The 25,452-nt window shown below is 33.8% G+C and overlaps 2 protein-coding genes across 2 annotated transcripts; one reads left to right on the forward strand and one right to left on the reverse strand.

Moving 5' to 3' along the window:
- The first annotated feature begins 1,853 nt into the window (after positions 1-1,853).
- LOC115442821 (phosphoacetylglucosamine mutase) lies at positions 1,854-20,128 on the forward strand. The gene is made up of 12 exons (XM_030167991.2): positions 1,854-2,086; positions 11,062-11,132; positions 12,143-12,275; positions 12,564-12,659; positions 13,019-13,170; positions 13,531-13,733; positions 14,177-14,301; positions 14,880-15,039; positions 15,671-15,825; positions 16,041-16,230; positions 16,527-16,697; positions 17,051-20,128. The coding sequence occupies exons 1-12, from the start codon at positions 1,983-1,985 to the stop codon at positions 17,135-17,137; spliced, it is 1,647 nt and encodes a 548-aa protein (XP_030023851.2). The 5' UTR covers positions 1,854-1,982; the 3' UTR covers positions 17,138-20,128.
- A 1,335-nt stretch (positions 20,129-21,463) lies between these two features.
- LOC115442833 (2-aminoethanethiol dioxygenase) lies at positions 21,464-24,893 on the reverse strand. Its single transcript, XM_030168007.2, is given in 2 exon segments — positions 21,464-24,317; positions 24,320-24,893. Coding segments are annotated over 2 exon segments (768 nt in total). The 5' UTR covers positions 24,783-24,893; the 3' UTR covers positions 21,464-24,012.
- Between the last annotated feature and the right edge of the window lie 559 nt (positions 24,894-25,452).

Here is a 25,452-nt window from a genome sequence, read left to right on the forward strand (position 1 = left end):
ACAATTTGCCCAATCTGCATCTGCATAAGCTTGTAGTTTAAAATCTTCCACTTTCCTATAAGGTATACCAACATCTTTAGTGGCACTCAAATAGCGAAGACACCACTTAGCAGCACGCCAGTGACTCTGATCGTTGTTTGTATTAAATTGGCTAAAATAGCTTACTGTATAAGCTATATCTGGTCTCGTGTTAACAGCCAAAAACATGAGAGATCCAATCAATTTGTTAACATAGTAATTCCATTCAATATTCCTACAGGTCCTGCCATTATCTTCTTCAAAATGAAAGTGAAATGAAAAATACGGATAAATTCAGAAAATGTTTTTTATCATTGAGCACTTGTTTTACATGACTTGACATAAGACATTTATGTTTTTAATTTTTTAATTATATTAGAACAAGAGGTTCTTCAATAGAAATATATGACCATTCGGAGACTTATCTCTCAGTGACGAACATACGAAGCATTTACTGTGTTATTTAATTCTTAATCGTATTGCTGTTATTTATGGGCACTGGGCAGGCGTAGCGCTTTCTAATTACAGACGAGCGACAAACTCGTCTCGCCATTCATTTGTATAAAAAAATATGCTAACGAATAATTCCTCAATATAATCAGGTAACACTTTTATATCTCGTTGCAATAACTTAAAATGTCGGCAATCAATCACGGGTTGTATAAAATCAAGATCGTCGCGAGATGTGAATAATTTTATCGACCGGCGACCGCACCAGAGACACGCTAATTACGAACGCTCGTTTGTTGCTTTAATTTAAACGCGAATGATCAAAAACATGTGTTAATGTTGTTCTTAAATGAGCCGAATAGCGCCTTAAGCAACATTTGATGGGATCTGAAACAGAAATAAGTTTGAGTTTGTGTGGTTTTCCCAAGAACTGTCCTTTAACTTTGAGAATTAGTTTATTTACTTAAGTGTTACTGTATCATAATGAACATTTTGAAGTCCACTATAGAACATAGACCTCACCTAAAAGGTTAGTGTAACATAAATATTTTTATTGCATTAGTCGACATGGAGTTAGTGGGTATTTTTTGGATCATGTAATGTTAAGTGATCAATGACCAACATCTGCATCACCTTGGTTGGTACCAGACGAATCCTAGATGCACTGATGACTGATTGAATTTTGTTATAAGTACCTATACGTAGGTAGTTTTCTAGATAATATTCTTAGTACCTAATGTGATGAATTAATTTGACTACTTATAGCTTGTAGAATATTTTTAATTCTGTCAATGGTCGTGCGGTTGTGACGGTGGCAAGCCGCCAAACGTCAATTAATACAACTGCCTACCACTTCATTATCTACATGATGCGAGTCTAACGACGCGTGTGCACTCTAAACGACTGACATACATGATTTGGAACAGTTAATTTTAATTAGATATTAATTAGTGACGCATTTGAACACATAAATTTAGTGCCGCAATAAAATATACATGTGTTATTTTATTATGTCGTCGAATTACATGTATCGAATTATTTTTATGTAAAAGAAATACTTTGTACATTTCATACAATGATTACATTAGTGGAATAAAATTGTATAAATCTTGAGCGCTTTTAAGTAACGCCATCTGTATTTCATACTCAAATATTGTTATAGACATCTATCGTCGAATAGCAAAACTACGACAAATCTTAGTAAGCTAATGAACTAATTCTAGCGAGACTTACGAATTTGTAGATATTATACTATAAAATTGTATTGTCCACTATCTAGTGAACTAGGTTAGCTAAGTGTAACTTCTGCCATCGCATTTGTACTGACAACAATGATGACAGCTAATAGTTGTACATACTTTGAAATATGTCGGTTAATCATAAATTCTATTGACGTTTTGACGTCAAATTTTAGCCGCAAAGTGGTAGCGGGAATGTAGAAAGAATCTCGTTTGTTGATTCCAAGTGATTGTACCTGAGCGATACGACCTTATAAATACATTTCACCAAACAGAATGCCGCCAAGTAGCTTACGAGTGGTGTACGCGTTCGCCAGAGAAATGCATCCGAAAACAAGCGACGTTTTTATAGAATACGGCACCGCCGGATTTCGCACAAAGTAAGTTATTTTTTTCTTATATTGATACTAAATAACATTATCCTAATAAGGCCATATTTAAAAGCTAAATATAGCGTATTTGTGACAAAGTTCTTTCATGCGTAACAGTTGTCACGTAAGCAAAATTTCGAGGGGTTCCTTATTGCTACATGCCGTATGCAGTAACTATTGTGAATCATCTATCAGATTGTTTTATTATATATTCATAACGGGAAGTTGCCGGCTCCATATCAATTTATGGTCAATGACTTGAAGTGTTTTGAGCAGTGAAACAATGAGACATACGGGCCCAATCATCTGTAACACCCATATATCATGGAATCAGTTAATGTAGAAAAACATGTCTGGGACCTTGTATTAATTAGTAAGGACAATGTCAATGCATAGTAATTAGGTTACTCATGACACTTGTGAACAACTCACATTTAACATCGTTTTTCTTTGCAGGGGGTATTCAATAAGCACACTTCTTAATTGTAATTCATAATTCGTATTGTATGACCTAGTCTAGAGCCCATGGGGGTTGCTTAAACCATTTCAATTTATGTGTAACATTTAATTCCATCACTTTAATATGAATTACTACTTGATATTTTTATTAGTAGGTATGGAATGTAATGAAAATTTTATAGTGCCTTTACTAATTTAATTCTGTTATATGTTTTTTGAAAATGTTCTTATTTATTCTCGGAGAGTAGTGCAACTTCCATAAAAACATACTCAAGTTTATCATATTTTTTTCCTCTAAATTCTATTTAAAGATAGTTGAAGTTACCTTATTAACTTTTTACCTTATTAAGTTACATTCTTATTTATAATACAGTATCTATTATATGAACACCAATTAACTGAATGACATGTTTCAAGCTATATATTATATTTCATTCTCTACTGAACACTCTGATTATCGAAATTCTTATTAAATATGTATTCTAGATTTGCATATTGATACAAACATAAGTATATAGTTAGATTACCCAAATAAACCAGTTCTATGAATACCATGAACCCCATCAATTTTGGATAATTAACGCGCTAATGTAGTTGGATGTAACTGTGAGTTATATAAAATTATTTGTGGTTAACCATTAATCTTTAATTAGAAACATAATGCAACTACTGATTAATGTTAATATTTATTAATTCATTAGTAATTTTATTATATTTTACATTATACAGTCGAATCCGTTTATAATGACATCGAAAGGAATTGACAAACACGTTATAATAAGCGGACGTCATACAAAGCGTTTTGAGAAAAAAAAAATATGTAAATAGTATGCATGTATTTAAGTACTTTAATAGAGAAACATAGTAACTTATAAAATAAAAATTGCACGTAATAAGTACATACCTATGTATGTATGTATGTAGTACATAAAAGTAGTATTTTTTAATGTAAGTAATCTGTAATTTTTGTCTGCTTTTGTTTTTTTATTGTAAAACAGTCTCTAATACTATTGTGTATAGAAGACATCGCTATGTCAATTACTCCCTGAGATTAAAAACAAAAACGAGGCACGTGCCGAACGTCGTCGGGAATCAACGAACATTACCGAAGGCGTAAAGAATCATGTCGGTCATTATAACCGGACATAATTTATTAAAAAGGGGTCACAATAAGCGACATGTCACTGTAAGGGAAGTCATTATATTCGACTTTTTTATAAAGAATCTTATATGAAAACCAAACTTAGTAATGTAATTACGTCATAATAAGAGGTTGGTCAATATAGGCAGAGTCATAATAAACGGATTATACTGTAGGTATATGGTATGAATTTAATGAAGACTAGACTTGACTTTTATATTCTAAAAAATGTTGAATTCTATAATAATTATAATAGTTGAAAAATGAACATAATATTTTTTTGTGTGTTTGAAATAAGTTAGTAATGTAAGAATGTTCTGTGTTTTTACCTTGAAGAACATTTATTGCCATTTGTAACATTTAATTACAAATGTGAAACGGTTTATTTATTTTAATATTTTATTTAAATGTAAGCATATATTTCCCATGGTAGTTTATTAAGGTCCATTCTATCCAAAAATATGGACAAAAATATTGTCTTTGATTACCATTTTATGAGAAATCCAATTTATTCTCTTATAAACTGTACTATAATTCTATAATTTATTGTTACCCAAACAATTGATCTGTGATTAAATTTATTACAATAATATTATGTAAATCATAATTTGTTTAACATCACTATAACATTAATTATTTACAAATGAAAACAACCAATATAGTAAACATAATAAGGATAATGCATAAGAATTATAATAAAATTATTGACCATCATATTATCATTATATATTATTATGTTTTAGGAAATTAACTACACAATTTTAGGGTCAAATTATGTGTACAGCAAAAATGGTCTGTTTCAATAGAGGTAGACCTTACACAAATAACAGTGAAGTGACAGCTTTAACTGTTACAATGACAAATATATTTTCCTGGACCCTCGTCCAAAATGGAACCTGCAAATCTTGTTTCATGGATTAGCCTCTAATCGTCACAAATACATATTATATTAAAATGGCATAGCATTGGCTTTTTTCTTTTTAGGTATTCTTTTATTACACCTATATTTCGTCAGAAATATTAGGTCCCATGTAATAAATGGCAAGCCCATCATCATAAACACATTACAAAATATATTTTTTATAATCCATAATAATTCGCAACTAACGTTTTCCAATTATTATAATATTAAACCTCATTAGCACCTGGATATCATTAAAACGAGTTTATCGATAAATGCATTATATCGATTAACAAAACAGGTTACGATAACACGAACAGTTTGCAATAAAAATATTCTTTCATCGTGGAGTGCATCGGGATGATTTATTTGGCGCGAAGCCAAGCTGCGAGATCCCTTTGGTGTTTATCAAAACACTTCCATTTTATTGGGATTCTCAATTGATATGCACCTTCATATCTGTTTGCTATTGTTATATCTTTGTTTGTATTTTGATAATTAAACACTGCTATTGTGCGTGTATGTGAAGTTATAGTGATTAGCTGCAGATAGTTCACTGTGCTCTTGGTCTTTATTGTTCTTATAAGAAGAGTAAAAACTTATTGCAACATCTCAAGATTCGAGAGTTCGGATTTTGTCCATAATCAATTATTGATGTCCAGATGGGTTCTTAGTCCGCTCATGTTAGGAGCCTATTGTTTATCACACTCATATAAGTAACATAACTCTAGGTCCGGTAGATGTTAATATGTCAACCGAAATTAAATTAACTGCATTAACTAGGGCCGATTTCATCACTGCACTAGATCTCGATATTTATTGGCGATCTTGGATTTACTTTATGTGTCGTTCAGCACTGCCCATCGACCTTGCGCACGTTTACTGTCTCATAATACTATCAACAGTTTCAATTAATTAGAGGAGATATTACGAAAAGACATGTTCATAGAATTTATTCTGTTCACCAAACCGCGTAAAATGTTAGCATCAGACTAAGACAAGAAATGTAAATAATTATCTATCCCTTTTCAAATATCATTTGAGGATTTCATTTCTGAGGAGTATATAACATAGAGGTCAGCATCATAGTGCTATACATTTTTGTCAATTATCTAGTCTCATCGAGTTACTCTGATCTCGTCCCTAATGTTTCCGTCGGTCTAAATTTACCCTTTCTTTAGTCGTCTTTTTCTAGCAATGAACTGATTAAGAACTAAATTAGCATTCGCTAAGACATATATAAAAAAAAATCTTGTACTATACAAATAATGAACTAGTTGGCCGTTGGGTGTTAACACACCTCAAGACAAAATGTAGATATTCGTCCAACAAGAATGTGGATTCGTTCCCATGCAAAGCTGTCACAAGGACACGGTTCAGTGATTTGCGTTGCAAGATTCGCCAGTGCATATCGATTATCCATTTACTTTGTAAGTATAGGTACAGTCAATAACCTTATACACTTCAAATAAAAAAAGTGTTTTATTAAACTTAACGTGTATAGTCAATATTAAGTTCTAAACTTATTCAGCTACTTATATAACTATACATACTACGTATAATAGTAATTGTATATGCGCATTACGATTTAATCAATTTTTAATATAAATTGTTATTATTTATTTTATTTCATATTATCTGACCACTGTTATGTACAATGTTATTAACTAACTGCCTGTGTTTCAGCAAATCCATAAAACAATCTCTTTAACAATCCATTAGAATAACACGAGCTCGTGACTATAATGTCCCCAAAGGATTACGTAGAAGCGCATCAGTGCTCATTGTTCACTGAGTTTATTTCCGCCTCAAGATGCAATAGGGACGTGCCTATGACCAAATCCGGCACCAATTACAACTCAACATAATTTATTTACCACCTCTCTTGTTCATACAATACTCTTGCATATTTATTGTTTTTTCCTGGATATTTAAAAACACTAATATCCAAGCTGTAGTACCTAACACTAGGCTAATGAAGCGATAAAATTACCGCCGTAATCCATGGATTATATTATTGAACAGTAATATAATGTATTGCTTGCCACACCTAACGCGTTCCGCTTACCTAGAGTCTTATCTCCCTGCTCTGCTGATCCCTTGAGTATTGTTTGTAGTTAAATTGGTTCGCAGACGTGCACCACGAATACTAGTTTATGCGTGGGAACTGACATAAATCCCTTATTTCCTGTAGATCGTGGCTACTGACCTGTTTTGTTTGAGAATTTTCCCGCAGTAGATTATAAAATGGAATGTTACTATTTATATGGTGAAGGAAAACGTGCGAAAACCAGTGTGCTAAGCGATTGTCATAAGAATTTTAATGCTTTATGAAATGCCATTTTCAACAAACGATCCCAATCCCTATTTTCGATCTGTTTCAAAAATGGATCAACCAGAACAAAATTTTACATGCTTAAGAATGATTTAATTTGATTGGTTCATTCTCAGAATCCGATTGAAGATTGAGGGATAGGAATCGCTTATTTAAAACGGCTAGGCTTTAAGTCAAGTTACTCACCTGTCGTTGACAAACATTTCGTCTTCTGTAAACCGTAGAGGTGTATCGTGTGTAGTTTTTGAAGCAATTAATACAGGGACGCCTATTTATAAAGTAATGTGTTTATTGAAAAACAGGGGTACGTACCGAATGGAAAATAATGGTACAACATACAAGCTGCTAGTAAACGTTTATTAAAAAAAAAACATGTATTATCAGTCTACAAAAAAATCTAAAAATAGAAGTCAACTAATTAGCGCACGGCTTAGTTAAAAGGCATGGCTAGATAGCAGTTATAACGAAGTACTTGTTCACACGCATGAGCATATACATATTTATAAGACTAGCGGCTCCGCCCACGTGAAAAAGTTTTTCCGGGATAAAGTGTTCTGGGATAAAAGTCCTGCTATATATTTTACCGGGATAGAAAGTAGTTATGTCCTTCCCAGGGTCTTAAACTATCTCTATACCAAATTACATTGAAATCCGTTGGGGCTCTTTAGAGTTTATTACGTTCAGACAGTCAGACAGATGCGGCGGGGGAAGTTTTATAATATATTTTTAGAACTTTTAAAGGAGAACAAATCCGTCATACATATTTGTTGCGTTACTTTAACCGTTTACGCAGCGCACGCTAAAGAAATTCACAAAAGGAATAAATTTTCCCCGTTATCGATTTTGTTTTTATTAGTGCTCCGCTCTTATTGGGCAAAGCGTGATGTTTGTATAGCCTATAGTATTTCTCGATAAATGGGCTATCCAACACTGAAAGAATTTTTCAATTCGACGCAGTAGTTCCGGAGATGAGCCCGTTCAAACAAACTCTTCAACTTTATAAATAGTATACCTAATTTTGACGAATGCTCACCAAGCAATTACAAATGATATGATATTTAATTTTTAATGGTACCCCAAGGTACAGGCACGGCCTAGTTTGGGTACCCCTGGTAAATACATTATTTTTGTTGTTGGGAATTTGTTTTGTTATACCACTGTTTTTTTTAAATTGTAAAACACATTATGTACTTTTTCAATAAAAAAAACTTATTATTATTATTATTACTAGATAGATTGCAAAGTTTATATTAAATTCGGCCAAATATCATTGTTCCTTGGTCATGATTTAGTACTAAGTGAGATATAAATTAAGCTCGTTTACGACTGCTAAAGTAAATAAACTATAGGAAGATAAATAGTTCTGTGAACGCAACCGGAATTCGTAGCCCGTACTCCGTAAATATGAATTTCGGATGTCGACGAAAGGAAATATTATATTTCGGTATCATTAATTCTCAGATTGTAGTTAAATTATTGTTTATTATTAGATATACGCCTTTACTTTTTTACTTTTTAAATGCGCTGACGTATGAATAAAAAGAACAAAGTTTGTTTAGGTTCTCCTCCGCATTACTTGAGTACAGAGAACAATGAATAAACTACATAATGAAAAAAAACGCAATAATTTGTCCTTGCTTTCAATGGCCGTATAATAACCTTTCTCTCAATTGGAACTGTACAATTCATTAAAAAAATAAACGCGTCCATAAAAACGTTTTTGGCGCCACATTTCTTTATTCATGACATGCATCATAACAGTATACCGAACGAAAGCAATTTCTTTAGCGCCATATATTATTCATAACATCGGATATAATAGTCGAATGTATCACGTCCTGGTTTCCGTGATCACCCAGCGCCCACTTTGCACAACCGGACGGCTCAATCCCTATTAATGGCCACGCATCCTCGACGACAGAATAAGGACAGTATTGTCTAGTGTCTACTAGCTATTGTGTAGTTTTCACACGTTACATTATAGAATCTCCTCGGTACGATGTTTGGACATAATGAACATTGTGTATAAATAAATTTCGTAATGCAGTGGAGTTTAAATAAACATTTTAGTAAATGTTTCGCCGCGAGCCCAGATAAACAAATTACTTAATATTTGACCCTGAGCTCTCGTATGGCATAAACAATGATTTTAAGCGATGAGGGCTTTACCATTTTTCCTTAATTGAACATTTTGTTGAAATTTACTAGAAAACGAGGAAAGGAATGTAATGCAGAATAGTCTGCATATTCTTTCGGACACTATGTGTTATTGTGTGAACGATGGTGTAACCTTTCAAATAAAATAAAATGAAAATAAAGAGCGAATAGCAATAGATGTATATAATTTTTTTTCCAAAGCTTTACGACATTGGAGGGATTGGAGAAATACTTATGATCTTTGTCAGCGTATAAGTAGATCTCGTTGATGTACTTGAATCCAGTTCTTGGCGTCCCTGACCCTGTACCACCAATGTAGTCGTGTAGTCGTAACAGTCTGTAATGTCTAGAGAAATGTGGTTCAGCCGTAACCGTCGGTAATGTTTACAGAATTATTGATTTCGTCTGCCAGGTATTTTAACTACAAGAAAATGCGTGGCTCCTCAAGTTCTTTCATAATAGAATTCTATAGTAAATTTACTATAATATAAGAGATTACTGAATTCCTGTTTCCCAGACGGCTAAAGGAATTGTTTACATTTCGCTTGTCATTACAAAAACGGGATCGAATCGATGGATATTTATGACCACATTTTCTAGAACTCGTGTAGTTTCAATAAAAACTTAAATTCTAAAACTAGATTCGTTACAGTTCAAACTACGCACGCGGTTTAAGAGTATACATTTTTATTTTTATATCATGTTGAAATATATTTGAAGCTTTGATAAAAGTTATATTGTAACATCCGACATGGTCTGTTTTCTTAATTCTTTTTATATCCGAGTCACTGGGTCGCAGTCGCCATATGGCGATATTACGCACTCCTACCGTATTAAGTAATAACCGACAGAGCGAAGTTATGAGCTATTACGGAGCTAATAATGCATTATAGGCGTAATTAAAATGCCCTAAGCGTTAAATTCCTTTGTGTTGTATTCTTTATTAATTTGGCGATACACTTATTATAGTTACTTTAATTTTTATACTTCTCATATTTCTTTGAAGGTCAAAAAATTCACGAATACTGACAAAATGTTAATCAGGAAGACATTAGATTATGCCCGTAATAATTAATATCAGACTGCAACCCCGTGCAAATTATGTTTCAATAGTCTTTTGTAAGTATTACTTGATACAGAAGTTGAACCATATACCTACTTCGCAGTTCATGGTATACTAGAACCTAGATACCAGACCTATGACGCAAAGGAAACTATAAAACAGCCAAAACGCACTCATAGATTCGTTTGTTCGATATACAATACAATCAAATTGTGTTATCTGCTTGATTAGCTGATATCCCAAATGTTTCTATAACAATTGACGTATTCATGTCACAAGCTGTTGCTTTGTTCTATTCACGGAGGCCTCGACATTGAATGAGCTACCTTGGTTTTAAGTCGATATGGTACTTATCATATTATGTGCACCATACATTTCGGTAAATAATTTCAGTGCTAATATCTATCATAGTTGTTATAATTAAAACCATAAATAAATTCATATTAATAATAGAACTGAGGCTGTGGTAAAAGCCGGTTTTAAAAAAAAATGTTCTAGCCAATGTAACTTATTATCATAATAATACATTTTTACTAGTCGCAGATGCGGCTTCTGTAAGGTGATAGAGTAACACATATATACTTCGTTGATTATTGCATTTGCATAATGGTATAATTGCCTTTGCATCACGTAGCGATCATCAGTAATTAAGAGAACATGACTCACATACCTATAGTATGTATATTGAATAATATGTATGTCTTCAACGAATGTCAACGACAATCTAAAACCTGTTTATACAATTAATTCAAATGAATTGAGTTTGTACAACACGTTTAACTTATAAATGCTATTCATTCAAATCAAACGGCCAATTAAATTTGCCAAACAGAAATTCAATCAATAAATGGAACGTCATATCTTACGATAATGCACGTTATATGTAAACCGCCTCTCTGTTTAATAAATTTCTTTAACGTATTTCCAGAGCCAATTTGCTGGAACATGTGGTGTATCGCATGGGTCTACTGGCTGTCATACGCTCCCGCGTCAAGAACGGTGAGTACGTTAAATATCAACTAAAAATAAATATCACTCGAAATAGCATGCACGGCCAGCGTAACATGCACCGTGGAATTCAGAAATGTACGCTGCCCATTCCAAGCTGTTGTGTATGACAAATAAATGAGTACGATTGAATTTATTTCACACAGAGAATGGACACACGGTGCGGCACGCGCCATACAAGATTATGCTTTTGGAAGAACAAATACTTTGTAGAAAAAGAAAACGTGATTTTGTGGCGTATACCTGTCTCTTTTCTGTACTTCTGTAGTGTAGACTTTGTGGGCCGCACGATCGCTTTATCTCTTTCGCGCGTTTTGTTCATCTACAGTTCGTATTCACTCGGCACCTTCGTAAAACATTTCCTATATTATACGAGTATGTCAATGATTCACCACATGCAAATTGCAATATTGCCCTTCATCTACCTAATAAGGCATTAATTCCTTCGTGTGCGAGACCGCTTTGTTTATTTCTGCCGCTTAGGAAGTTGTGCATTGCTGTTTTTCGGTTTGAAAGATATTTAATCTTAAAACACTCTGTGCCGTTACCAGCCATTTATACTCCTGTTGCGAGCCTCTATAACTGGGCATACATGCATTCTATGCATGACCTGAAACTTGGTTCTATGTCTGGTTTTTCCTCACCCTACCATAATCAACGCCTTGTGCCTGGACACCGCTGGCAACTAAAGTTCTGTATATTGTAACACAATGAACCAACGGAATATTCAATTATTTGACACGAATATGCCTCCATTAGGTGAATTATCGCTTGCTTTAACGGTGAAGGAAAACATCGTGAGGAAACCTGCATACCTGAGAAATTTTCTATTGGAATTTTCGAGGGTGTGTGAAGTCCACCAATCCGCACTAGGCCAGCGTGGTGGACTAAGGCCTAATCCCTCTTCGTAGTAGAGGAGGCCCGTGCCCGACAGTGGGACAGTATATAATACAGGGCTGATATTATTATTATATGTCTATCTCATGGATGTACTTTTGTAGGTCGTACGATCGGTATGATGATCACAGCATCTCACAACTTGGAGCCAGACAACGGGGTTAAGCTGGTCGACCCTGACGGAGAGATGCTCGAGCAGAGCTGGGAGGAGATAGCCACTAGGCTGGCCAATGTCAGGTACCGAATGTGGAGGATTCATTTAAGTTACGTGATACCGTTTTAAATTGGGAATTTAAAAAATCTGTATTGCTTTTTATAAAAATAGTACTTTATTTAGTAATCAAACCCGCAGACGAGTTAATTCCATTGCCTAAGTATGCTTGCAATAAATTTAAGAAATACCAGCATAATCGACCTATGTTAACTAGGTTATCGATATAAGAAATACTTACAAATCGTAACATTTCCTTAATATTTTGTAATAAATATTATTTTGTTACTTATCATGATTTTTGTACGTTCCAGTGACAATGACTTAGAATCAACAACTGCGGAGATCATAAAGCAGGTGAACGCGGACATGTCACTCAAGGCGAGCGTATTCATCGGAATGGACACCAGGTAAATGTCAATTCACTAGTCACGAATCTTGTATGCATGCTATAATTGTTAAAGTTTGTCATTTCAGCTACAAAGCATTTCAGCTACTTCATTCTTTCTCTAACATGCTTGAAAAGTGTGTTCCACCAATCTCATTGCATCATATTGTAGTGGATTAAGGCCAGGTGAACTCTTATGGCGGTTCTTAATAAGTTTCACAATCATTATCTCGGACAGTGAGAAGACTATGGCATGTTTACAGATAACTTATTTTGATTGGTTTATTCTTTGGATCGATCCGAAGATAGGATTACGGATAGTATATTGACATCAAGATATTTGAAAATAGAACTAATGAATGAATAATTTTATTTGTGCAGATACACAAGCCCCCGTCTCGCCGCAGCGGCCGCGAACGGTGTGATCGCATTGAAAGGCACGCCGAAGGAGTTCGGCATCGTCACCACACCCATGCTGCACTACTGCGTCAAGTGCCGCAACGACAACACGTACGGGACACCCACAGAGGAAGGTGCGTGTCCAAATATATATTCAAAATTACCAATAATAGCCCTTGTTCTAAAGGCATTGGTAGAGATATGAAACACGCTTTGCTGTGTTTATATCTTTACAATTTTTTTCCCCTCTTTTTCTTGCTATTATTGCGTACAGAGAGGCCAAAACAAGAATTTTATATTTTCTATGTATAAAAATAAAGCTGTAATAATTGGCTGTATTTATTGATCCACAGGTAATCTCAATGAGCATACTGAATAGAACACTAGCTCTGTACATATTCTTATATATTTTCCATCTCAGCATAGTCAATCCATTCATGCTAAAAACAAAATCTATATAAAAAGTATGTATAAAATATATAAATATTCCTCAGGATACTACGAGAAAATAGTGGGCGCATTCAAGAACATACGTCAAAAGCTCTCCGTGTGGGGAGACTACGACACCACTTTGTACGTAGATGGCGCTAACGGCGTCGGCGGCAAGAAGCTTAACATCATCAAAAAGAGTCTAGGCGGAGAGCTCGATTTGAAGCTTTACAACTTGGGAGGGAACGGCGGCAAACTGAATTTGAATGTGAGTTGAAATATGTATTTTTGTTGGACTGAAATATGTAGAAGTATCAATAAAAGTACACTGGTACAGTCGCATACAATCACTGCTACCATTTACACACTGGTACAGTCGCATACAATCACTACTACCATTTACATACTGGTACAGTCGCACTACAATCACTACTACCATTTACATACTGGTACAATCGCATACAATCACTACTACCATTTACACACTGGTACAGTCGCATACAATCACTACTACCATTTATACACTGGTACAGTCGCATACAATCACTACTACCATTTACACACTGGTACAATCGCATACAATCACTACTACCATTTACACACTGGTACAATCGCATACAATCACTACTACCATTTACACACTGGTACAGTCGCATACAATCAATACTACCACTTACCATCATGGTCCGCTTATTTGTGTATTTTGCCCAGTGTGGTGCGGACTTCGTGAAGGTGTCGCAGAAGGCGCCGGTGGGCGTCGAGCACGCGCCCTTCCAGCGCGTCGCCTCGCTCGACGGTGACGGCGACCGCCTCGTCTACTACTACCTGGATGACACGTTAGTACTGCTACTACACTATGTATGTATGTAGTGAAGAAAATAATAACACACAGACACGCGCCTTTTGTCTCCAAAGGGGTAGGCAGAGACGCAACTCGTGCACCCACTTTCCGCCATGCTTATTTCGTCCCATTACGTGATAGGGGGTGGGCATGTCAGGTCCAAAGTCAGATTCCGGTGCTGATACTAAATACAAAAACCCAGTATCTCTGTCCCACTCAGGGATCGAACTTCAGACCTCAGCACTACTGTCGAAAATATTAAATGTAAACAAATAGCACATTCGTTTAAAATAATGCTGTTTGTGGACTTGGCCATTAAATTTGAAATATGGGCAGACAATACTTTTTTCTTTAACATTCTAAATTGAAAGATCCAAATCGAAAATTAATTGATTATTTTTTTTTCATTGGCTCATAATTTTAACTTTATAAGCAAGGAAATACATTTTAGAAATAATGAATCTCTAAAATAAAACTACTGTAGTTAAAACAATGTTGCGTACCAAAAACACTTTGGTATAAATTTATTTGTTGAGAGATACCATAATAAACTTATCATCCATTTTGTTTCAGAGACAAGATGAACCTGCTAGACGGGGACCGCATCGCGACATTGCTGGCCAGCTACATCACGGAGCTGGTGACCGCGAGCGAGGCGCAGGACATACGGCTCGGGCTCGTGCAGACCGCGTACGCTAATGGCGCCTCCACTGCGTACATCACCAAGCATTTGGTATAATATAGCTCTAGATTTATTTCTATCTTAAACTCATAACGCCCGTATTCTTAAACGTTATTTATCTAAGGATGGAGCATAGCTGTGATAATAAGTCTGTTTCTCAGTGTTGACGGTATGGCAGCCTTCGCAGTGCTTAGACATAGGGCCGTTGTGATTGGCTTATATTGAAATACAACTTTAATCTAGTTGGCTGTCAGATAAACAAAGCCGAACAAACAGCAAGCTGTCAGATAAACAAAGCTGAAAACAGACTTATTTAATCACAGCTTTGCTCCGTCCTTAGATAGGTAATGTTTATGAATACGGGCGTAAGATAGGGACTCACCACAATTTCTTCACAGACAAGACTCAGTCGTTTTCAATAAATGCAAAACGTAAATATCTGATTTTGAGAATAAACTAATCATCATAAATGTAAGTACTTCAAAAAATCTTGGTTCTAATTGGTCCAGTCCGCTGGAATGAAAAAGAGATTGGCATCGTTAAATTTAATTTAAAACGACGGTTAGTTTTTAACTGTTTGTTTAACTCGATATTATTATTTGTTACAATATGTTGCGAACTTTAGTACTTAATTTTTAAAAAAATAAAAAAGGCAATTAATCCTTATATAACACAATTTCAGAAAGTGCCAGTAACATGTGTGAAGACCGGCGTGAAACATTTGCATCACGCGGCGCTGTCGTACGACATCGGAGTGTACTTCGAGGCTAACGGACACGGCACCGTCATATACAGTGACAAAGCTAAGAAAATCATCCGCAAGATCGCTCAAGAAGGGTTAGTTTTAATATCTATTCATTTAGGCTAGGAAACCATGGATGAAGTTCAGCTTTGTTCATATAGTATTTTATTAAGAATTTTGGTACCGTGATATATATTATTTACATTTTGTTAGGTGTTTTAGATCAAAATATCTCAAATATTAAAAACAATTCTACCTGGACAGGTTTTGTTAGAACTAATAGCAAAATTAACTCATAACCTTTCTACAGCGAGCCGGAGCAGCGTAAAGCGGCGCAACTGCTGTTAGACTTCGTAGATATAACGAACGAGACGGTGGGCGATGCTATCTCGGACCTGTTCCTCGTGGAGACCGTGCTGTGTGCCCGCGGGCTGAGTGCCGCGCGCTGGCTAAAGGCGTACGACGACCTGCCCTGCAGACAACTCAAAGTTACCGTCAAGGTATGGTGTTTTTAATTAAATGGGGTGAACGGGAGTAAAAGCGGTGAACAAGAATAGGTGGGACATTAAATTTATTACGATTAATTTTCAGTGCCACAATCGTGATAGCCATAATATTTAATAATTTCGAAATACCTTCAGCATAAACAATATCAAATTGTTGAAAAAATAGTCGATTTACTATAAAGTTCAATCATTAATCAAGAATAAAACCATTAATTCAACACAGCGAACTTCTTTGTTGGATATTGATTTAAACATCGATTTTCTTTATGTCACAAATCATGTCTTTCTAGGACCGCAACGCCATCTCGACGACGGACGCCGAGAGGCAATGCACGGCGCCCGAGGGACTGCAGACGCGCATCAACGAGTTAGTCGCGCCGTACAAACATGGCCGCTCGTTCGTGCGTCCGTCCGGCACGGAGGACGTGGTCAGGGTGTACGCGGAGGCGGATACACAGGAGGTGGGTTAAGTTATATTGTGGGGGAATATATGGGATATGTTAATCTTCTATTGATTAACAACACTAAATCCAAAAATTAACATAGAGATTAAGTCAGTGGATTTTTAAATTATTTCCCTGATGGGATTAAATAAAAAGAGAATGAAAGTTTTAAGGATGATATGTGATTGGGAAATGAATTCTCTCTGGCACATGACTAGATATGCAATATTTCAATTCTAAAAAAATATAGTCTACGGTTTTCTATTATTACTATATTATTTACTCTATAGTTGCGAATAATATAGCTATTAATATAGAATAAATCTTTTCTAAATCGGACTATGAAGTTTAATCTGTCTTTACTGTTGCAGTCGGCGGACAAATTGGCCGCAGAGGTCGCACAAGCCGTATTCGACCAAGCCGGTGGAGTCGGCGACCGTCCCACACTGCCAGTGTAAACCCCCAGTACTGATGTTCAGGCGTTACTGATGTCTGCACTACGTTTAGAGCATGTTTAAACGTTTTATTGATAAAATTGGTTGAAAGTGAAAAAAATATATATTATTAGGGTTTAGAGCATAGTAATAATAAACCTTAATACTTCGTGACCAATTATTAGTTTCTGCTCGCTGAGATTACCTCAATGCTATAATAAAAAACTGAACGTGCTCTAAATGCAGTTATCTAACAGTACAACGCACTACTAGTCTAATCGGTTGATATCTTTAGGTGCGTAATTTTTATATTCAATTTCGGACCAATATTATTTCGCCTTTATTATGCAGCTCTCTTGCTCATGTTTGTAAACGCTAATTCTATGACGGTGCACGATATCGTATTTTATAGGGTATTTTTAGTATTTAAAGCTACATTCAAAGTATATTATGTGTTTCTAAGAAACAGTAGAATATTATAAACCATGTTGAAAATATACTTTATGCTTTATAATAAAAGTGTAGATTGTAGATTGACCCATTGTGTAACATAAATATAGTAGAAAATACAACTTAGAAGAAAAAACAATTGGTATCTGAATTCTGATAAATTTTGTATGTAGTAATTTGCTATTGCTTAGCCAAGAGAATAGCTTCATAGCGTTAATTCTTGTAACAATATAAGTGCACCGTCATAGAATTCCATCTAAAGTGATGGTACTAATAAAAAAATCTCAATAAATAAAACAGTAACCTGCTCACAAAGTAGAAATATTAGCAGCTAGAATATGTATCTCTGCTCATAATAGATACTAAAATATAAGTATATTACAAGTAAATCACAAATAAATGTTACGTTATTTACTCATACGAATTATTTAAAGGAAAAACACACTGCCTGTTAGCGATATAATGGTTTATATTTCATTTCTGTAGAATATGTCTGAATGTAATCAATTAATATTTCCCAGCAGGTTATATATCACACCAAAACCAGCTTTAATGTACTTATATTTAGATTCCTTTTACTATATTTTTTTTTATCTTAAAAGTTTGGAGTAATCTAGTAAATCGTGAAAATAATTTCAGTTTGTTGATATTTTGGACAAATTCTATCTAAATGAAGTTTAGTGATATTTTCAGAATATATTTTAAAACTTAACAGCACAGTTCTGTAAACAAATAATTGTAATCACAAGATGTTATTTTTCTGACAATATTTTATAGCCACCATGCACAATGTCCAAGAACAATATTATGCTATTTTATATTGGAGATTCGTTCATTTTATTAAATTTAATTATCAATTATAAATTAATATTTTACTGTATTTTAATAATTGATCTTAATAAATATTGTAAAGATGTGTACACAGTACAATTAAATTCAGTAGTGAAAAGATTGTTGTATTTTATTAAAAGTAAATTCTTTTTAAAATGTTGAAGTGCCATGGGCAGAGATTAAATTAAGGTAAGATCGGTTAGAATAGATCGAAAATGTCTAGACATAAAACGAGAACAAATTGTATAAGGATTGAAAATTTAATTGTTAGTGAAATTGTCAACTGTCAAACTTTCCCAAATCGATATCTGCGCGTTTTGATTCCATTTTAAATCGATATATAAATGCTATTAAAAAATAATGTCAAACAATATGCTATATTAATAAAAGATCCCAATCTCAATTGATCACAAGTATGTGTGAGCATGTCAAACTTTATTTGGTGATTGATTCATTCTCACTTGTAGAGACTGTTCATATGAAACAAGCCGATAATGTTATACGCCCTATTATTGCACACTATAAAATATATACTTGTTATGATACACCTACCATGTCAATAAATTTAATCACTTTGGGAAAGGTTGACATTTTCAGCCTTATTGAGTTGTGTGAGAATGGGTGGTACAATTGGCCATACATTTGTAAAGGCAATTCCATTGTTAAATCTAAAAAATGTTCTCTTGTGGGTTACGAAGTGTGCAAGCATGGAAAATGAAGGTTTACATATTATCCGTTATCAATATAATACATTTTTCTCATTCGTCCTAAATGACAATATAATATTGTTACATGAAAGATAAGCTTAAAATTGCAACCTGGTATAAACATAAAAGTTTAATTAAAAAAAAATAATGAATAACTACTGCCTGCCTCTTTTGAGAATATTTGTACCATTATTGAGGAAAGAAAAAAAATTAAATTACTAAGTAATCTATTTTATAACTTTCGCAAGTTTACTTTAGTTGGTTAGTATAGCCGACAGTTTATAAAAATATATTTATTAACGACGTATTACGTTTTTTCCTTCTCTAAATATGCTGTACTGTTCATTATGGTACGCTACTTTTATTAATTTACGTGCGGAAATGTCTTTTTAAGGACAGTATCCGAACATGTTACCAACAGTCCAAATAACCTCCGAGCGAAAGGGAGAATCAAGCTCAAAATTCTTTAAAACCATGTGGTCTTTGATAATGTGATAAATGGTACTTGTAGATGTTTTGCGGCACTGGACGATTATCTTATCTCACGTCTCGCAGTGTCACGATACCAATGTTTCAAATCGCCTGATGCGCGAATAACTGATAACTATGAAACACTGACACACCCAGCTATTGGATTACAATTTGATCACTAACATCTCTGACAAATAAAACATTGAAACTGTAGCCGCAAATTGTCATGTTACTGATTACCTAAATCAATATTCATATGATTTACCATTAAAAATGATTTCATTAAGAAAAAACATAATCGTTAATTATGGTCAATAAAAGTACAAAAATATATATTATCATATTGAATCTATAAGTTTGTTGTAAATTTACTTAATCTGGGTATGAATATGTGTGTAAACCCGGTGCTGTCTAGGCCTTATTGATAATATACACGGCTATTTACGTATTTTCTCTTCATGTTGCGGTTTTGTTTAAAAATATTTCCTCGTGTGCAATTGTTGTGTGGTTGTATTCAGTTTATGCTATTATATTTAATTAAATAATTATTTACTAATAGAATATTTTATTTCGTCATTAAGTACCCATTTTATGTTATGGACAATATATTCCGTTCCATTTTGTTTAGATGTAATAAACATCAATGTTTTCAATAAATGATCCCAAACGCTTTTTTCGATCTATCCCAAAATTGACCTATCAAAACATGTTTTTTTTATATGCTTACACGTGAGTTATTTTGATTGGTTAATTTACGGAGTCGGATTGAGAATGGGATCGTTTTTTGAAAACGGCTGTTAGTAATTTACTTCCCTGATTAATTAATAAAAGATATTTATTATTAATAAGGGACTGTAACCTAAGATGTTTTTATTACATAGATACGTTGTCCGAGCTCAATACTGCCAAGACGAAAGCAAGGTAATTGCCCGACATTCACTTAGTCAACCTCCGACCTCTGTCGCGGCTAGTCGGCTTACTAACTTTTTGTATTATTATAAATGAAATGCCTTCCTGTGTTTTTAGACGATGTACAGATTATACTCCAACTATGAATGAAAAAAATATTTCATTTCATACGTTAGTAATGAATACTCATTACTAACGTATGAAATGAAACATTTTTTAGTGTATACACACTATTTAATTTATTTTTATCTAATAAATACATTTTATTAGACTGTTATGGCGACGAGGCGGTCGACGCTCGGGCCCATTCGGGCACACTCGGGGCCCATTCGGGCCGTATCAATGCGAGCCGCTAGGGCTGTGGCTACAGTAAATACGGCGCTGTTGTGCAATTTTATTAGTGTATGACGCGTCTATTTGTAAAACGTCATTGCCTGTAACTAAAAACTTCAAGCATGTATTAATTTACACCTGTCAACGTATTCGAAAGCTATCATGATGATCATAATTTATGTTGATATTATAACAAAATTATCTTTGTGTATGCATTCATTACATTACATTACTCGGTGGCGTAGTTGTAAGTGTACACGGTACAAGTACGGCTGCTGCGCTGAGGTCCTGGGTTCGAATCCCGGGTCGGGCCAAAAATAATTGTGACTGGGTTTTTCCATCTTAAAAATTACTCAATCGCAGCTCGGAGTCAGGAAGTTGGCGGTGTGATACCCCCGTGCCTCGGAAAGCACGTAAAGCCGTTGGTCCTGCGCCTGATCTCTCTCCGGTCATGTCGGATTGCCGTCTTACCGAACTTTGAGAGTGAAGGAACAGAGTGCACCTGTGTATTGCGCATACACTGGTGCACTATAATATCTCCTGCGTACCTGGCTGATCTCTGTTGAGATTGGCCGCCGTGGCCGAAATTCGGCTAGGAGGGATTCAATTTACCTTATACACAATTAATTGTAAAATGAAAACAAAAAAATAACAAATAAAATATTTATTAACAAATAAAACATCAATACTATTTCCAGACGGAAATTAATTCTAATCAATGGCCGACACACATCGAAGCGCCGCCACGTCGCAATACAAAATTACGCTGGTATGTTTGACGATGACTTGCGTTCTTCTAATTTTTACGCTTTGATGTGTCTTTGCCGTAATAGGTTCCTTAATAATTATAGTAATCATGTGTAAATAGTCGTGGTGTTTGTATTGCCATTATTAAGCCAAGAATTTTTAATACATTTCAAATAAACTAAGGAAATATTTAGACCCTCATATTAAGTAGGTGTATTCTTTATATAGTGTTAAAACAATCACTGTTATGGATATTTGATGTGTGTGTGAATTAAATTTTTAACCCTCCTATTAGTTCAATGTCCGGGTATAGTAATAGAAAAGAGTAACAAGAGTACTTTAACTCATAGAAGACAAGTTTTATTAATAAAAAATTGGCAATTCAGTTTTCAGAAAATTAACGAAATACGGAATATATGAAGGGCTCATGACCAGTACTTTAAAAAAACTTGCTGAATTATTAGTGATTGTGTTTTTAAAACTTACATTAATATTTAAAAATCAAAGATTTTTAAACAATAAACAACATTTTGGAGATCAAAATTAACAATTTCGTTACATTTTATTCACTAAAACTTCTTATTAGATAATGACTAATCATTGTGATAGTGTGCAAATGCATTTAAAATTTTGGAATGTTTACCTGATTCTATAGACTCCAATAGATATGACATTTTACCAAATTTTAAGTTATTAAAATCTTAATACGCTAATAGTTGAAATAGAGTGTTCATTAAATACTTAACTTTTATTTTAAAACCTGTTTTAGAAAAAAAATTACCAATATTGACATTTAACAATTTCAAACGTTGCACGTTTTTTGATTGGCTTATGTACATAATTCAATTAAAAATACGCGTGCGCAAAGTAAGCTATAACCAAAATGATTTAGCTGCATTCATATACATAAGTGTGGATTTACGTAACTAGAGATTTATAAAACATTCCTGATTAATATGACCCACTTCATCTTTTTTACAATGCTTTTTCCTTAAAAGAAGTAATGAACTAGGTTGCAGACTAAAGTTAACAACTGAATAGATTTTCTCATACTTGCCTTGTGTAAAATAGTTTAGACATATTTGTAAAAGCAATCAGTGTTATGAAAACAAGCTATAGCATTATTCAAACTAAGTGAATAAGAGAGAAATAGTTTCAACAAACTCGTCATATAACTATTCATGTGCTACAGGCTACTATTGCAATGCATTTGAAATATGACCTGTGGGCTGCTCATAATTATTACTGAATTTAAAGCTGAATAATGAAAAGAAATAATATGCTTATTATTTGCTATTACAGATCATGTTTTAATTATATAATTAGTGATGTTTATCAACAATTAAGTATAAAATAAATAAATATTACATTAAATATGTAATTCATTCATTTATTTGCAAAAATGAGAATGCTTTATACTCAATTAACTAATAAACAACCTCAACTTCAAAATCAACCGTCCATCAGATTCCTTGATCTGTTCTCACAAAAAAATATATAATTATGTATTGTTTATTTATAAATAATATTAAAAGGTTTAGATACATGTAATACATTGAAAACCTATTAATATTGAGCAGGCATTTATTGGTGTATAAACAGAATAAAAATAGTGTTAACACATACTTTTACCATCCGAGTGCAATTCCATATACAAAATGTACTTATTTAATTTTATAAATTGTGATGTTTATACATTTTGGTTAAGATTATATTTCTCAATAAGAAATAAAAGCATTTGTGTATTAAGGGTTATTTAATTGACTAAGAAATGCAATCTACACTTAATTAAAACATTGGCATTCGATAAGATGGACAATCTTTACTATGTCATTAGTAAAACTTATGTTTTGCATGTAACAAGTATGTATTCTATTGATTATTCAATATGCAATACAAGGTTCATTGCAAATAGAACAACATAACAATTATTGCCTATATACAAATGCAAGCAACCACTATTATTAATTATTCTATAATATTTAAAACATGATCTTCACAACATCTATATAATTGGTAACTTATTATATTGTGTTATATCTATAATACAGGTTGTGGTTGGTGTTTCGTTACATCATAATGTAAGGTACAAGTTAATTATTTGTTATCTTTAAATACAATAGATGTGAAGGCACAAAATTGTTTGCACTTTAAATTTAACAATTTTACACATATTCAGTATGTGCATGTGAAATTGTTTAATAACATTGTGAATTGTAATATAAATGAAGCAGTCTGGGTGGGTAACTTTAATTAAGTGAATTCTTAATTTACATAGTATAATCATTGATGGTATATATTAGTTAATTACCTACATATTTACCTCTGTGTCTTATATCTCTCAGTAAATTCCTCTAGTACTTATGATTCAAAGTTACACAAGCTGACTGCAATAAATTCAATTCATTTGCAATTTAAAAATAGCTACCTACAAACTATTGGAATTTGTACCTAAGCTAATATTGGCCCTAAATATGGTGCTTGATCACAATAGAAACATTTTGGCACTTCTATTTCTTCTAATTCAACTAAATTAGTGCTTATTACATTAGCAACATGGTAGTAACGACATCTTCTCGGACCTATACCTTCAATAAATGTATCATAAGGTGGTGAGAGTATGTCGAAGAATGCTGCTGGCATCTCCAAAGCTTCGATTTCATGGTAGTTGGAGATGCTTGGTGTGAGCATGCAAGTCTCGGCGTTACTCCTACAGACTCTGTCAGTGGTAACTTCGGCGAATAATCTTCTCCTTTGTGAAGACCACGGGCAAGCCTCGCCGCCTCGAACCTGGCGCGTACTGTAAAGTCTAACGAACTTACCGCTTCTGTGACTGGGTACTCAGAGAAAGTCCTGATGTTCACGGCGCCTGCTATCACTTTTAACAATCCATGCATGTGTGGATGGTCGTGTAGTGGCATCTTAAAACCAGGTCTTAACACAAAAATACTCATGTTTATACGACTATTTTGAAACACTTCGATGTATGTACAAGGCGCTTTGTTAGGTTTGTTCCAAGTCTCAGGGTTACTCAGGGTATCGTCGAAGCCCAGGTCTTCGGCCTTTAGCGCGTCCGTCATACTTTTTAACTTAGACAAGTTGGTTGAGAATTCTGATTTCAACTTGTCATCAAAGGTGCGCAGAGCCTGCCGGAACGTCGATATAATTGGTGGGATGTTAACGATCTCCATAGCTGACTTCGCTTCATCTCTTATATCCATATGAAGGCTGCAAACACTGATACTAATTTTTTCTATAAAAAGGTCGAAAATAATCTACACGATAACAAAGCGCAACTGTCACCAAACGTCATTTTTCAGGTTTACTTTTATAGTGCTTCATGACACGCTATATTTGTTCACGAACAAATTAGTTTAACATTGTTTTTTTATTATAGAATCATTTACAAATAATATTTATTTTATTCACATAACCATTTACATTATGTACATACACATAAATTTTAATGTTTTCGTTTTATGACTGAAAGATTATTCTTCTTTACTGCCATCTATGAGAGAGTAGATGTAATAAAATGTTATCCAGGGTGAAAACTGTTACTATAAGAGAATAATAATTATTTACAATAAAAAAATTGTACAGGTTAAATATATTATTGTAATATTTATGTTACTATGAACAGAATTAATTGAAATCATCCCTAAAAGATACTGACCGACTATAGTGCCATCTATTATCATTAGATGTAATAAAAAAAATACTGAAGCATACTTATAGATGGCTCTTAAGGTTACAACTCGTAATTGTAAGTAAACGACTAAATAAAATTATAAATTCACTTATAAGTCGAATAGTATCTAATACTTATGATGGAACGATAGTATGAAACGTAGTAGTGAAAATTAATCAAAATACACACATTTATATACA

Source organism: Manduca sexta, chromosome 18, assembly GCF_014839805.1.
Source record: "Manduca sexta isolate Smith_Timp_Sample1 chromosome 18, JHU_Msex_v1.0, whole genome shotgun sequence".
Classification (NCBI taxonomy): domain Eukaryota; kingdom Metazoa; phylum Arthropoda; class Insecta; order Lepidoptera; family Sphingidae; genus Manduca; species Manduca sexta.

Bases quoted from the DNA above. Each gene is read 5' to 3' on its own strand.
- LOC115442821 (XM_030167991.2), top strand. From the start codon at position 1,983: ATGCCGCCAAGTAGCTTACGAGTGGTGTACGCGTTCGCCAGAGAAATG. The intron at 16,231-16,526 runs GTATGGTGTTTT...ATGTCTTTCTAG, and splicing joins AACTCAAAGTTACCGTCAAG to GACCGCAACGCCATCTCGAC. The intron at 16,698-17,050 runs GTGGGTTAAGTT...TTACTGTTGCAG, and splicing joins CGGAGGCGGATACACAGGAG to TCGGCGGACAAATTGGCCGC.